This window comes from Sarcophilus harrisii, chromosome 5 (assembly GCF_902635505.1).
Source record: "Sarcophilus harrisii chromosome 5, mSarHar1.11, whole genome shotgun sequence".
In the NCBI taxonomy this organism is placed as follows: Eukaryota; Metazoa; Chordata; class Mammalia; order Dasyuromorphia; family Dasyuridae; genus Sarcophilus; species Sarcophilus harrisii.
Window position 1 is genome coordinate 89,686,654 of NC_045430.1, and position 14,073 is coordinate 89,700,726.

General features: G+C 40.7%; 1 protein-coding gene across 1 annotated transcript; it reads left to right on the plus strand.

Moving 5' to 3' along the window:
* Positions 1 to 1,129: 1,129 nt before the first annotated feature.
* LOC100931075 (keratin, type II cytoskeletal 3-like) lies at positions 1,130 to 10,987 on the plus strand. Its single transcript, XM_023505566.2, has 9 exons — positions 1,130 to 1,789; positions 4,000 to 4,220; positions 4,963 to 5,023; positions 7,017 to 7,112; positions 7,682 to 7,846; positions 8,608 to 8,733; positions 9,618 to 9,838; positions 10,185 to 10,219; positions 10,635 to 10,987. Exons 1-9 carry the CDS (start codon positions 1,130 to 1,132, stop codon positions 10,985 to 10,987), a joined length of 1,938 nt encoding a protein of 645 aa, XP_023361334.2.
* The last annotated feature ends 3,086 nt before the right edge of the window (positions 10,988 to 14,073 follow it).

Here is a 14,073-nt window from a genome sequence, read left to right on the forward strand (position 1 = left end):
ATGACAGGTGCAGCAAGTCAGGAGATATAAGTGTTTAGTGGTTAGTGACAATTTTTTAAAAAAGTAGAATAGAATAGATGATGAATTCTAATAGAATCCTAATAGAAGATGAATCCTGGAAAGATTTGTTAGAGGTTAGGGACAGTATCTTTGTATGTGTGTGTCCTTAGGGCCAAAGAGAAAAGCATCTTTAGACGTGGGATGGAAGTGTAGGTAAGACAAAGGAAAGAAGAGACTGAGACAATTTCTTGGAGTCACCAAGGAAAGAACTCAATTAGGAAGAAAATAAGTTCTGAGAAGGACTGGGCTGTCCACAAAAGATTAAGTTTCCTGAGGAGCTGGACTTCCCACTTGGTCTGTTCAGATTCAGATAATATCATGTGGACCTTAGAGGGAGTATCTATCATGTCCCATTCTTTACTGTTCATTAAATTTCCTTAAAAACTTCAATCCCTTTTGATATAATAGTTACGTCTCCACAAAATCTCCTTCCTTATTCCTGCTCTCTCACCTCTTAAATTCTTTGAAAACAGTTAAGATAAATTGCTGAAAATAGCCTTTTTTTTAAATGAGGAAAATGAGTCTCAGAAAGGGAGAGACTGGCAGCGCTTGGAAGAAGACTATAGGCCATCTGATGCACTAGTTCTATGGTCCTACACCTACATCTTCTAAAGTGAATGCTGGACTTGTATGTTAGTGATTAGTGAGTTGGGGAGATAGGGTCACCATGAAGGATTAAGAAAACTAGAGAAATGCTGATACATAAATCCCCAAAACCTGGATGTAAGGCATTTTGGGGATTTGGGGATGTGTCAATCTCTGCTGGAATGTCCTTTTTCTAAAACAAGCTTATTTTCATTGAGTAACCTCAGTAACACAAAGCAATTTGGGAATTTTGAGTGATTATCAAGGTGTGTTACTCGTTTTGGATTCCATCTGTTGCTGGCAGGCAAACCCAACCTGTTAATTCCCTCAATTAGGTTGCTAGCTCAGAAGTAGCTAGCCAAGCTCCCTGGCCTCATATATAAAGGGCTATCTCTGGTCCTGAGCTTCAGAAGGTATCTAAGCATCCTCCAGCCTTCCTCTCCCTAGAGCTCTTGAGTTCATCTTTCTTTTGGAGTATATCATCATGAGCCGCCAAGTCAGTTATGGCCAACAATCTTTCAGGACCTCCGGTGGAGGGCAACGCCAAGGATTCAGTGGCCGATCGGCTGTCGTCTCCAGCAAGAGTCACATCAGCTCTGGCAGATCCACATCTGCTTCCCGATATGGAGGAGGTGGTGGCAGTGGCGGCGGCAGTGCTTCATCAGCCTGTGCTGCCATGGGCAGGGGCTTTGGCAGCAGAAGCCTGTACTCCCTTGGGGGGAACAAAAAGATCTCCATCAGTGTAGCTGGGGGTAGCTACCAGGCAGGGGGTGTAGGTGGTGGCCGAAGCTGTGGCTTGGGGGGCAGTGGATTTGGAGCTGGTGGCATGGGAGGGGGAGCTGGTGGATTTAGAGGGGGAGCTGGTGGCTTTGGAGGGGGAGCTGGTGGCTTTGGAGGGGGAGCTGGTGGCTTTGGAGGAGGAGCTGGTGGCTTCGGTGGCCCTGGTGGCTTCGGTGGCCCTGGTGGCTTTGGTGGCTCCGGTGGTCCTGGTGGTTTCCCTGGTGGCATCCATGAAGTGACTGTCAACCAGAGTCTTCTAAAGCCCCTCAATGTGGAGATTGACCCCCAAATTGGGCAGGTGAAGACCCAAGAGAAGGAGCAGATCAAGACCCTCAATAACAAATTTGCTGCCTTTATCGACAAGGTAAGTCAATCTGAACAATGGGGTAATGAAGAAGCCTGTTATAAGATTATGCATTATTATGTAAAATGTGCTTGACTTGGACTCAGGATACTGGTTCATATACTGACTCTGTTACCTGCCATTAATGTAGCTGTTGGGTCAGTCAGTTCTGTACTTCAATTCTTCATCTGTAAAATGAAACCAGATCTAAAGGATCTGGATCTATTTAGATCCAAAGGATTCAGATCTAAGGATCACCTTTGTTATGCCTCAGTTACTTCATATGTAAAATGAAACAATTTGTCTATTAAATTGATAAGGTCCTATTCAATTGTAAAATTCTATCATTCTACGGCTGTCTTTAGATAGAAAACTAACAGTTTAGCTACAACTTTCAGGAATTTCTCAGTGATCAATCAACTCATCTGACAAATTTTGTTTTCCTTTTCTCATTAACCTGGCCACTCTGCTTAAGCTCTTTGTTTATAGTACTGGCTCAGGGTAGCAGCTTTCCTGTGAGTAGAACTTTAGTCATTTTAGGAAGAGAGAATACAATTCTGTTAAAATTGATCTTTGTCTCCGGCAGAGAGATGATTCTATTCCTAGCTTATGGGAAAAGACAGAGGTAGAGCTGGGGCCACAATGGCAAATATGGATTGATAGTAATGGCCCCTACTTCTAGAAACCTTTACTGTTTAACAAAGTAATTCACAAACCTTGTAAAAATAATTACTTAACTTTTACAGTTGAGAAAACTGAGGCTCAGAGATTAAATGACTATGGTCCCTGGGCTAATAAGTATTAAGGCTAGAACTGTAACCCTGGTAATTTTTACTCAAAGAAAAATTTTTCTCCCACTATACACTCCTTCTAAGACAAGTCCTCACAGGACAACATCATTATTTGTTGTAAAGGGTTGATAATGAGCCCAATTCCTTGGACATCTGAGAAAGAAAAAAAAAATTCCAAAGCCAAAGAGAAATGATTTGGGAACTCTGCTAAAAATGTGGTGTTTTTAAAAAAAGTTTTGAGATTATAATTATTATCATTATCATAAACTCCTTTGATCATATATTTATTCCTTGGGCTGAGGAAATTTTTCTTATTAGGAAAAATGTACACAGGAGGGAGAAATGCCTAGTGCCCCCAGATAGCATTATGCCATTTGAAACCTGCCTCTCTGATGACTAGTCCTATCACTTTCTGCAAGTCACTTTATCTCTTTTACCCTCAGTTTGTCATCTGCAATATGGGTGTAAATAATACTTGCACTGATTACCTTATAAGGGTTTTTTAATGAAGATATAATTAGAACTCACTAGAGATATGAGTCATTACTAGTATGATGGCAAAATAAAAAGAGGGCTAGAAAAACTTTTAGGGGACATATACAATTTAATAGAGTTGGCTTTAGACATAACTATGAAGTAGAAATTTGTTCTTATTTCTTTTTCTTTTTCCCCCTCACTCCCTATAAACTACCCAAATCAAATTGCAAACCTTACATAGATTTGGCATTTTCTACTTCAAGGTGGAATAAAGAGAATTCTGGTTTTGCTACTAATCTAAGATCTATGTCCTCGGACAAATTTCTGGGTGGTCAGTTTCTACCTGTATAAACTAGGGTGATGACTGGATTCTTAATTGCTTTCTGGCTCTAACATTCAAATATTGCCATCCTACTTCCCTATTCCCTTCTCAGGTTGCTTGACAAAATTCATTCATGGACAGTTGGTAGATAGGATGGTAGGTAGAGTATTGGAATCAGGAAAACTTGAGTTTAAATCCAGCCTAAGATACTTACTAGCTATGTGACCTTAAGCAAGGCACTTAATCTTTCTCTGTCTCAGTTTCCTCAATTGCAAAACTGGGATTCTAATAGCATACTGACTCCCCGGGTTGTTGTGAAGATCAAATGAGATGATATTTGTAAAGTGCTTAGTACTGTATCTGGCACCTACTAGTGCCATAAATACTTGTTCTCTCCATACTTCTTCCTTCCCAAAGGATCAGCCTAATATTTATATTGTAAAAGATAGTTGAAATGAGGTAATTTAGGGCAAGTCCAATAGACTTGTGATGCAGAGAGCAATCTGCATCCAGAGAGAGGGCTATGGGCACTGAATGTCTTCTGACTCCTTGAACTATATAGTAAGCAATCACAGAACTTGGCTAGCAATGTTTTGGAAGATCCAAGTGGGTACTGAGAGTCTCTCCTTTTTGGTCCACAGGTCAGGTTCCTGGAACAACAGAATCAAGTCCTAGAGACCAAGTGGCAGCTGCTTCAGGACCAAGGATCCACCTCAAACTCTAATGACCGGAACCTTGAGCCCTTCTTTGAGAACTATATCAGTAGCCTCCGGGCTCACTTAGATATGCTGGTTAATGAAAAAAACAAGCTGACTGGAGAACTGAGCAGTATGGAAGACTTGGTTGAAGACTTTAAAAAGAAGTGAGTTTCACTCACTTTAGGCATAGATTTAGATTTGGAAGCTACATTAGAATATTTACCCTCATCTTCCATTTCTATGACTCTTGAGAGGTCTAGGATCAGAATACTGGACATCTGTATTGGTTTAATTTTCCCCTGGTTCTTTTTGGCCATGGATATGTAGGTGGAGAGAGGACCCATTTCTGGTCAGTGTAATTCACACTGCAACTGGTAAAAGACTGTAATCTTTTGAAAGGCTTTTCTATCATCATGGTGAGAGACAGAGAGAATACACTTATGTACCCCCTATTTTTAGGGACTAAGCCAAAGATAAGTAAAAGACAGTTAGGAAAATGGAATTGAACTGAATTGAGCTGGATTACAGGATAAAAACAGCGGGCATAGGCTGGATAGTAAAATATTAACATCACATAGAAGTAAGCTCAGGGGAAGCAAATTAGGATGAACTCAGTTTGGGAGAAGAAAATGAAAGGAAGTACAGGTTGGGGAAGTGATCCTAATTCCAGGTGATGGAGAGTTCTTCCATGATCAATCTAGGAGGGCTTCTTCGGGAAAGACTAGGAGAATGTCCAGTTGTTAATTCATCACCATTTGGATATTTTTCCTTAGGTCCAATCCAAATCCCATTTCTCTGAAGTAGAGACTTACTGCTATTGATCAGCCTGGTTTTCCTAATCTTTATTAGGACTCTTTAGAGATCCTAGAAAGGTTATGAGCTGAAATGTCTTTTTTTTCTCTACAGGTATGAAGATGAGATCAACAAACGCACTGCTGCTGAGAATGACTTTGTGGTTCTTAAGAAGGTGAGTTTCCTCACTCTTACTCCTCGGGGACCTTATAGTGATCCTTGGGAATCTCATAGTGATGTGTATGACTGGGAGGTTGAAGAAATGCCAACTTTGAAACTGGAAAGACAGGAAGGAATATTAGCAGATATCAGACTCTTATAATATTATACCTAGAAGGAAATGCAGATTCACCAATTTGGTCCAACCTCTTATATCTTATCAATGAGATAATTGAAATCTGAGATGAGAGGACTAGCTTAAAGTCACATAGTAATTAGCAGTGTGGACACTAAAACCAAGTCTCCCAGGGTCTTTCCTCTCCATCAGGGGTTCTTAATTTTTGTGTGAGTTAATGGACTCCCAACATGTGAAGTCTATGGACTCCATCTCAAAATAATTCTTCTAAATGTATGAAATTTGTTTGAAAAGCAGAATACAAGGAAAACAAATTCTATTGAAATACAATTATCCAAATATTTTTAAAAATTATGGACTCTTTTGGAAGATCTGCTTTATACTTTATCACCACACCATTTGAATCTGAATATTTTGAATCTGGAGAGTTGGGGAAATCTTTGTGAGGAGGTAAGATTCAGGAAAATATTTGCTTCTTAGGCAGATAAGAGTTTTCCTGAAGAGGTACTACCATAAGGAAGAGTGTCTAGTATTTAGGGTAAAGATAATTTTTTTTGCTCTCCCCATCCCTCAGGAAAAATGGAGTACTGAGTTTCCTCTCTGAGTCATCCCTATATGATAGGCTTATTGAATTTTCAAATATGATTAGATTTTAAGTCATGCCAGAAAAAAGCAGAAAGAGAAAAAAGTTTTGATATTAATTAATTATATGACTGTGAACACGTTACTTTACCTGAAACTCAATTTACTCATCTGAAAAATAGGTATAAAAATACTTTTACTACCTTTCTTACTGAATTGTAGTATGGAAAGCACTTTGTAAATCTTAGGTGCTAAATAAATGGAATCAATTAATAGTAGTGTTACTACTTTTAGTCAATATTCTTTCTTTCTTTATTCTTGGTCTATCAGTTTAAAAGATTTTAAGTCTGAAGAACTTGGAGAGTTAAATGCTTTTAGTTCATCTTAAATTGGGCCATTCCTGTACTTATCTTCTCAAATTCAAATTGCTCATTTGGCTTTAAAGGCCATTGTGCCATTCCTTGGAGAGGCAGCATGGTGCAGTCAAAGAGTCTCAGATGTGGAGCCAGGAGAGACCAAATCTGAACATAAAGAACAGTTGTGTGATCCTGAGCAACTCAATCTCTGGGCCTCAGTTTCCTCATCTGTAGAATGGGGGTTGTTGTGGACATCACATGAGATATATGGAAAGGGCTTAAAGCTAGATTTGAACTTAGGTCTTCCTGACTCTTCCACTTCCATAAAGTATTATATCTGTCTTAGCTGCTACTGTTCTTTTCCCATCTCTTCTCCCCTCATTGTTATTCACTCCCTATAGACTTTATCAGAGCTAGGCAAACATGCCTTACCTGTCCCCTTATTGTCCCCTTACTTTTGTCCCTTACTACCCACAGTCTCTCTCCTTCTCAGAGTCCAGTTTTGTCCATCTCTTTTCCTGTCTGCCAATTCTCCTTTTTCAGGAAGCCATCCTTAATGAATTCCTCTCTCTTTGTCCCTCAAACTTCTGATCCCTCAACTCTGATACGAGTAATTCTAGATGCCTCTAATCTGGTCTTTGGTTTTGTGTTCACTTGGGTCCTGGTTTCCCCATCAACTTCTTGAAGGTTGAAACTATATTTTCTCTAAAGATGCAGAATTGTATAGTAGGAAGAACACCAACTCTGAAATTAGGGACCTTTGTGACTTTGGGATCTTTTTTGAACCTCAGTTTTTCTTACCTATAAAATGGGCAAACTGTTACTAATTGGCCTCTAGGAGTCAATGATCTGCAATCATTTTCTTTCTACACCTTTCATCCCCTGTGTGTTGGGTCACTCAGAGCATAATTCAGACCAATTAAATTCTTTGACAGGATGTAGATGCTGCCTACATGACCAAAGTAGAACTGGAGGCCAAAGTGGAGAGCGTGATGGATGAGATTAACTTCCTCAAGGCCCTGTATGATGCAGTAAGTTCTCTTCTAACTTCCTATCCTTGTCACCTACTTCCTGACTTCTTAAAAAAGGGCTTAGAGACTTCTTCCAGAGAGACTCCATCTCAATTATGCTGCCCAAGGCTGTTCTCCTGGGCAGGATGATCAGTGATGGCCAAACTTGGGAACTTTTTCTAGCTTCTCTTTGGGTGACCTTCAGGACAGTCCTGTTTTATAATTGCAGTCCCTATTGGTGGAATTCTTATTGTCTCCTCCACATCCTACATTTAGGGTCGTTTTCCAGTCATCTCTGAGTCTTCTTTCTGTTTCCTACTTCTGACTTCTCTCTTCCTCCTCCTCCTCTTCTTCTTCCTCCTCCTTATCCTCTTCTTCCTCCTCCTCTTTTTCCTCTTCCTCTTCTTCCTACCCCAATCATCCTTTTTTCTTCTTCTACTCCTTCCTTGTTCTCCTGTTCTTCCTCCTCCTCCTCTTCTTCTTTCTTTTCCTTCTCTTTCTTTCTCCTTTTCTTCTTCTTCTTCCTCATCTGATGATTTCAGTGCCCATAGACCATGTCTGGGAGTGAATGTATCCATGTGGATTTGCAGGAGCTGTCTCAGATGCAATCAGACACCAGCGACACCTCTGTGGTTCTATCCATGGACAACAACAGATGCCTGGACCTGGATAGCATCATTGCTGAAGTCCGAGCACAGTATGAAGACATTGCTCAGAGGAGCAAGGCTGAGGCTGAGGCCCTGTACCAGACAAAAGTAAGTGATAGTTTAAGAAAGCTGCTTGTGTCCTAGGACCCTAGAGCTGGAACAAGGACTTCATTAAGAGCAGATCCCTGCTTCTGACAGTCCATATATTATAACCCCATGTATTATTACTGAGAGTAGTCCACCTAAGTCCTTATTGAATTCCTAGCATACTTCCTTTAGCATCTGCTCTTGATTCAGAATACAAAAATGCCCTCTCTACCATGTAGCCAGGGGAAATGGGGTAAACCCAGACTTTCTCTGTTGGCAGAAAGAACTCCATGCAGATTCTCCCCAGTTTACCATACCACAACAGTCAGAAATTCCCCATCTTTGATAATTGCACCAATCTGGAATTGAATCTGGTTCTGGGTTCTGAAACCATCAGACTGAGGTGCTATAGGGGTGACATGATATAAATGGTTGTGAGAACCAAGAGATACCAACTTTGAATATAAAGGATATCTTTGCTCTGGGCAACTCACTTCTCTGAGTTGCCCCTGTTTTCTCATCTCTAGAATGGGAGTTATTGTAGAGGTCACATGAAATATATGGAAAGGGCTTTGAGAACCTTAAAGTATTCTATATATTGTTGTTATTTAGTTAATTTGTGCATGGGGTTCAGTCCTGGCTCTGCTGTGGGACTTTGGACAAGTCACCTTCCTTCTTTGAGCCTTAGTTTCTGCATCTAAAAATGGGGGAGTGGGATTTGACCAGAAGATCTCTAAGGTACCTTCTAGTGCTCTGAATATGGGTTTTTTTCTGACTATTAGCTGGGAGAGCTGGAAAACACAGCTGGCAGGCATGGGGATGACCTGAAAAGCATCAAGAGTGAGATCTCTGAGCTCAACAGGATGATCCAGAGGCTTCGAGCTGAAATTGAGAATGTCAAGAAGCAGGTGAGTATATGGAGGTGATAGAGGCTAGACTTGGAGCCTTTGGTTCAAGTCTAGCTTCTGATACTCTGTGACTCTAAGTTACTCTATCAGTCTCAGTTTCTTCATCTATAAAATGGGAAGGCTGTATGAGAAAAAGTATGTAAGAGGCTTTGCACATTTTAAGTATCAGCTATTATAACAATAGCTATTATTATTATTATTATGGCTTAAGCTTAAGTCATAAAACATGGTTATTGAAAGTCAAAATGCAAATACACAATTATCTGTATGGGAAGCTCTTGGTTCAATGCTAGGTACATAGTAAGTATTCAATAAATGCTTGTTAATGGATTTATTGATTGATTATCCAATTGTGTGTAATTCTGTCTGGGGAGCTTCTCCAGCTTAGTACCCACACTCAGGCACTGCCCCATGGAAGCCTGAGGCAGTCTAATATTAGAAATATTACCAAAACATAAAAGGTCATGCAAACATTGAGATAGCAAAGCCAAGATTTAAGGATGTGTGTTGGAGGAACACCCAGAATGGGTGGGTGAAGTGAGATTTTCTTATAAGTTCATGTAAGCTTCTTAGCAGAGAGAGTTTTTTCTTAGTAGAAAGACCATTGTACCCCTAGATCAGCAGATCTAGATTCCAATTCTGCTTCTGATGTTGATTAGTTATATGGAAAATATGAATAAAAAACTTTTATTTACCTGACAGAGTTGTTATGAGAACTGATTTTGGTAAACCATAAAGGAACATATGAACATGAATTGATCATTCCCCTGTTGTACTTTTCCAGACATGAGAAGCATCCATCTGAAGAATAGGATACCACTAACTTCATTATTTTACTTTTCTCTACTCTCTCATTGCCATTCCCACTACTCTCTCCCCCTCAGAACGCCAACCTTCAAGCAGCCATTGCTGATGCTGAACAGCGTGGGGAGATGGCTCTCAAGGATGCTAATGCCAAGATGGTAGAACTCAAGGCTGCCCTGCAGCAGGCCAAGGATGAACTGGCCCGCCTACTTCGTGATTATCAGGAGCTCATGACAGTCAAACTGGCCCTGGACATGGAGATTGCCACATATAGGAAGCTGTTGGAGGGAGAGGAATGCAGGTGGGTCCATAGAAGTTACTGAAGCCTGGTTTGATCCAAGGAAATATAGGCCAGAAGGAGATTTTTAACACTTTGAGTTTGGGGGAGGTGGGGGTAAAGGAAGAGCATTCTGCTTTTAAGGATTCAGAATCACCAGGGTATAGTCTCAAGAGAGGCTACAGAATGTCCTGCTCTGAGGATGTTTATGAAAAGGGAGATGATTTAGATCTAACTCGGCCTAGAGAAAGGTCCTTCTAGGCTATGTAGAATTCCTTCTTCCTAAGAAAGAGGGAGGTCATGGGAAGGTAGAGAATTTAAACATCTGCTCGGGATCAGTAATGTACAGCTGGAGGTTTTTCCATAACAGGATGTCTGGAGAGTGCCAGAACACCGTGAGCATCGGTAAGCACTGGTTTGTTACTTTGGGAAGTTGTGGGAGAGGTAATGAGTAACTACATTTGAAACTAGAGGAATTGTTTGATGTAGATCCATAATTCAGACAAAGAGATCAGAACTTTTTGACCCAGGGCACCTAAATTTTGGAAGAGCGAATATTTAACACATGAACACCTTTAAAAGGTAGAAATTCAGCATAATAACTAATTTCTTTTTCATACGTGCATCATTTTCACAGCATGAATTATAAAATTGGTTTTAGGGCTGCTTACCTTTGGCACCAACATTTCTAGTTATAGCTCTATTGTAGGGTGTGTGTGTGTGTGTGTGTGTGTGTGTTTGTAGATGAATGATGGAAGTGGTTAATGAAAAGCCATGCCAGGTTCCTGATCTCATATGTATTTGTATTTTTTTTCTTTAGAAATGGTCCACAGCAGCAGTAGCAGTAGTGGTGGTTCCATGGGAGGAGGAGCCGGTGGACATGGCCGAGGTGGCACCAGTGGTGGCACTTGTGGCAGTGGGGGCACAGGTGGCAAGGGAATAGGCTCTGGGGGAAGTTATGGCAGAGGAGGAACAGGCAGGAAGGGAATGGGCAGTGGGAGCCATGGTGGAAGTTCTAGTGGGGGGGGCTTTAGCTCTGGGGGGAGCGGTAGTGTTGGAGGCGGGTACTCTAGCCAGTCTGGAGGCTCTGGGGTTGTCAGTGGGGGTGGTAGCAGCTCTATCCAAGTCTCACAGAGCTCTACCCGGAGCCAGAGATCCAACAGCAAATTTTAAAGTACACATGAGTAAACTACCAAAAGCCCAACTGTGCTCATTCCTACTCTACACTAGCCTAGTTTAACCAAATTCTGCATAACACTACATAGTTATAGCTACAAATATAGCTTCCAGTCCTCTTCTTGCTTTTTCCCTTTGCTCTGGCATCCTTCAGCTGTTGAGACCACAACCATGGAAGTTAGAGGGTTTGCAATTTTGGGAAGTATCTCCATAGCAGCTGGGAACATCCCTAGGATATGAGATCCCTAGGCAATGTCCCAAGCCTGCCCTCTTCTTCAGATGACTTCGTTGGAGAGACTCAGCTTTGTGACTCTAATCCTTGGGGGATTCTTTGGTCTCTACTTTATACAGATGTTTTGATTCCCTGTTGAGTGATACTGGACCAGGGGAAACATGCTCTGTTATTCCTCTTCAATAAACTGCATTGTTTAAGACATTTCCGTTCTGGTTTTCATGTTGTCCTGCTGGTTTTCTTCTCCTCCATCTTAGCTTTCCCAGGGGAGATTCTAGCATCATAAGGTCTTTCCAAGGTCATTGTGCCTGATCTATGCTAGAGCCTTCTGAACTCCTACTGGACTGATTTATCGCAGTCAAACAAACACATTGTAACTTGACCCTAACATCATGATGTCCTGGAACTTGGGACCCAGATGGCTGCTTCCTCACCAAAACAAATGGGTTCAAAGTACTCTACAACTTAACAATGAATAGCTTTTGAATTCAGAATTCTGAATTCCAGTGTTGGATCTGCTTCTTACTACTGTGTAACTCTAAGCGTCATTTAATTTCCCTGAGTCTCAGCTTTCTCATCTGTAAAATGGGAGAAGCTGAACTTAATGATCTCTAAAAACCCTTTTCAGAAATAATTTCTATGAATTATCTCCTTGAATCTATTCTATCATAGTACCTCTTCATTCTCTTGGAAAGGAAAGCGTGTCAGAATTTGCTGGCCATAGTCACTTGTAAAAATAAATGAACTACAGTTCGAGCTGTAGTAAAAACCATTGTGATGTCATTGGTTCTCTTCAAGGATGAAGGATGAATAATAACAACAAATTAGAGAATATCAGATATGGAGTCAAGAGCCATAGATCTGAATCCTGCCTCTGACATTTTCTAGTTGTATGACCCTTAAGATGCATTCCTTCTTACGCCTTAATGCACAGAGTGCCATGTTTGGCATCAGGAAAACGTGAGTTCAAATCCAGTTTAAAACAATTCCTAGCCCTGTGATCTAGGGCCAATCACAGCACCTCTGTTTGCCTTAGTTTTCTAAACTGTAAAATGGGGATAATAATAGCACCTATTTCTTAAGGCTGTTGTGTGAGATTGAAATGAGATGTCTGTAAAGTACTTAGTACACTGCCTGGCATATATTCGGTGCTTAATAAATGCTTTATCCTTTTCCCTTCTTTGAATCTAGACCACAAATTTGCACAACTTCACTTATAGGCTGCTGTGTGGAAAGTGCTTCAAACACCTTGAAAGGGCATAGAGGTTGAAGTTGTTATTGTTGCTGCCACATGCCACCCACATGGAGCACATTTTTTCCATGTTCAGTGCCCTGCCCTGAGTGATTAGGCATGGGTGTGGGAGATACAGAGAAGAGCAGGAAGACCGGCCCCTGCCCTCAGGGAGTTTCCAGTGTAATGGGAATATAAGGCCCAGGTTCCAACACAGACACAGAACAGCTGGACAGAACTCTGGAAGTTTTTTTAGTGGAGGTTGGGAAGAAAAATGGTGAGAAAAATGAGGAAGCATGGAAGTGAAGGAATAGACTTACACAATGGTATGGAAGAATCATTTAGAAATTTAGATGCTTCCTGGATTCATAGGATTTTAATAGTGGAAAGAACTTTCAGAGGTTTTCTGGTTCAATCCTTTCATTTTTTTTTCAGGTGAATAAGCTTAGGTCCAGGGAGGTAAAAATAAAGGAAAGAACCTTCTGAGCTTTGAGATGGCCTGGGCATTGAGGTTACTACCTACAGGGAGTTGCTGGAGGTCAATATACTGGGCTCTCACACCTGAAGGGCATCTAGTCTCAGAGAGTACCATTGAGGGTGGCAAGAGATCACAAAGAGACCCTTTTATTGACTTTGGAATGCTCCTTGCCTGACAAGACTAAGTTTGAAAACATAAGAATGCTTTTTCATTGGGTGGACTCCTCCAGAGCTGAAGAAAATGAGACAGAGGACCAAAAGAGAAATCAAGGGATGGATACTGGTGAAAATGGAATCATTTCCTATTTTAGTAGTATGGCCTCCTACAGTTCTTAGGATACAGAAAGTAATTGGGAATTTATCTGATTTCTAAACAAGCCTTCCCCTTTTACCGGAGAAAGGCAACAGCTTCAGAAGACTAAATTCCATCCTCTCCAGTGACCTAGCACAGGATGTTACTGTAAACTGTGACTGCTGAGAGTCATCTCAATTTCAGGGTGACTGATTTGTGGTTCTAATTCTCATTCCGTGTAATAAGGAGTTGTTTGAATTTTGTAACTCATAGAGCTATCCTTTCTCTGTGGAATATGAAGGATTTGACACTGTTTCCTAGAAAACAGATACATGTCAGCACATTTTTATTCATGGATACATTAATGATTGAAATCTATCACCCCTTAGTATGTTTGTATATTGAGGGACTCCACAAGTCCCTAGCTGAATTAAGATTCCAAGTCAAATCCCAAGGGGAAACATGATCATTTTTGATCTCATGCTTTGAAAACACTCTGAAGTCATCCTTTTTGGCACTGGGAAAGGAATCACTCGTTGCTTTCTTTTTCTAAAATCTGTGGCATTCTCTTCCTATTTCTCTAAATATAACTTCATAAATAAGGATCTATCTGAGTCCACATTAACACCTGGGACCCCTGAGAAGATTCTCCATACCTTTCTTCTCAACCAACTTTGGGCAAACAAACACTCTTATATTCTTATGTCCCTCAATCAATTACTTCAATCAAAGATTTAAAGGAAGAGATAAAGGATTGAAGATAATAAATAATACCCAGTTCCCCACTGATCACCCTCATGGAATCCTTGAAAAGGAAGCTAACACACAGTAAAAAATGAGACAAAAAAGAA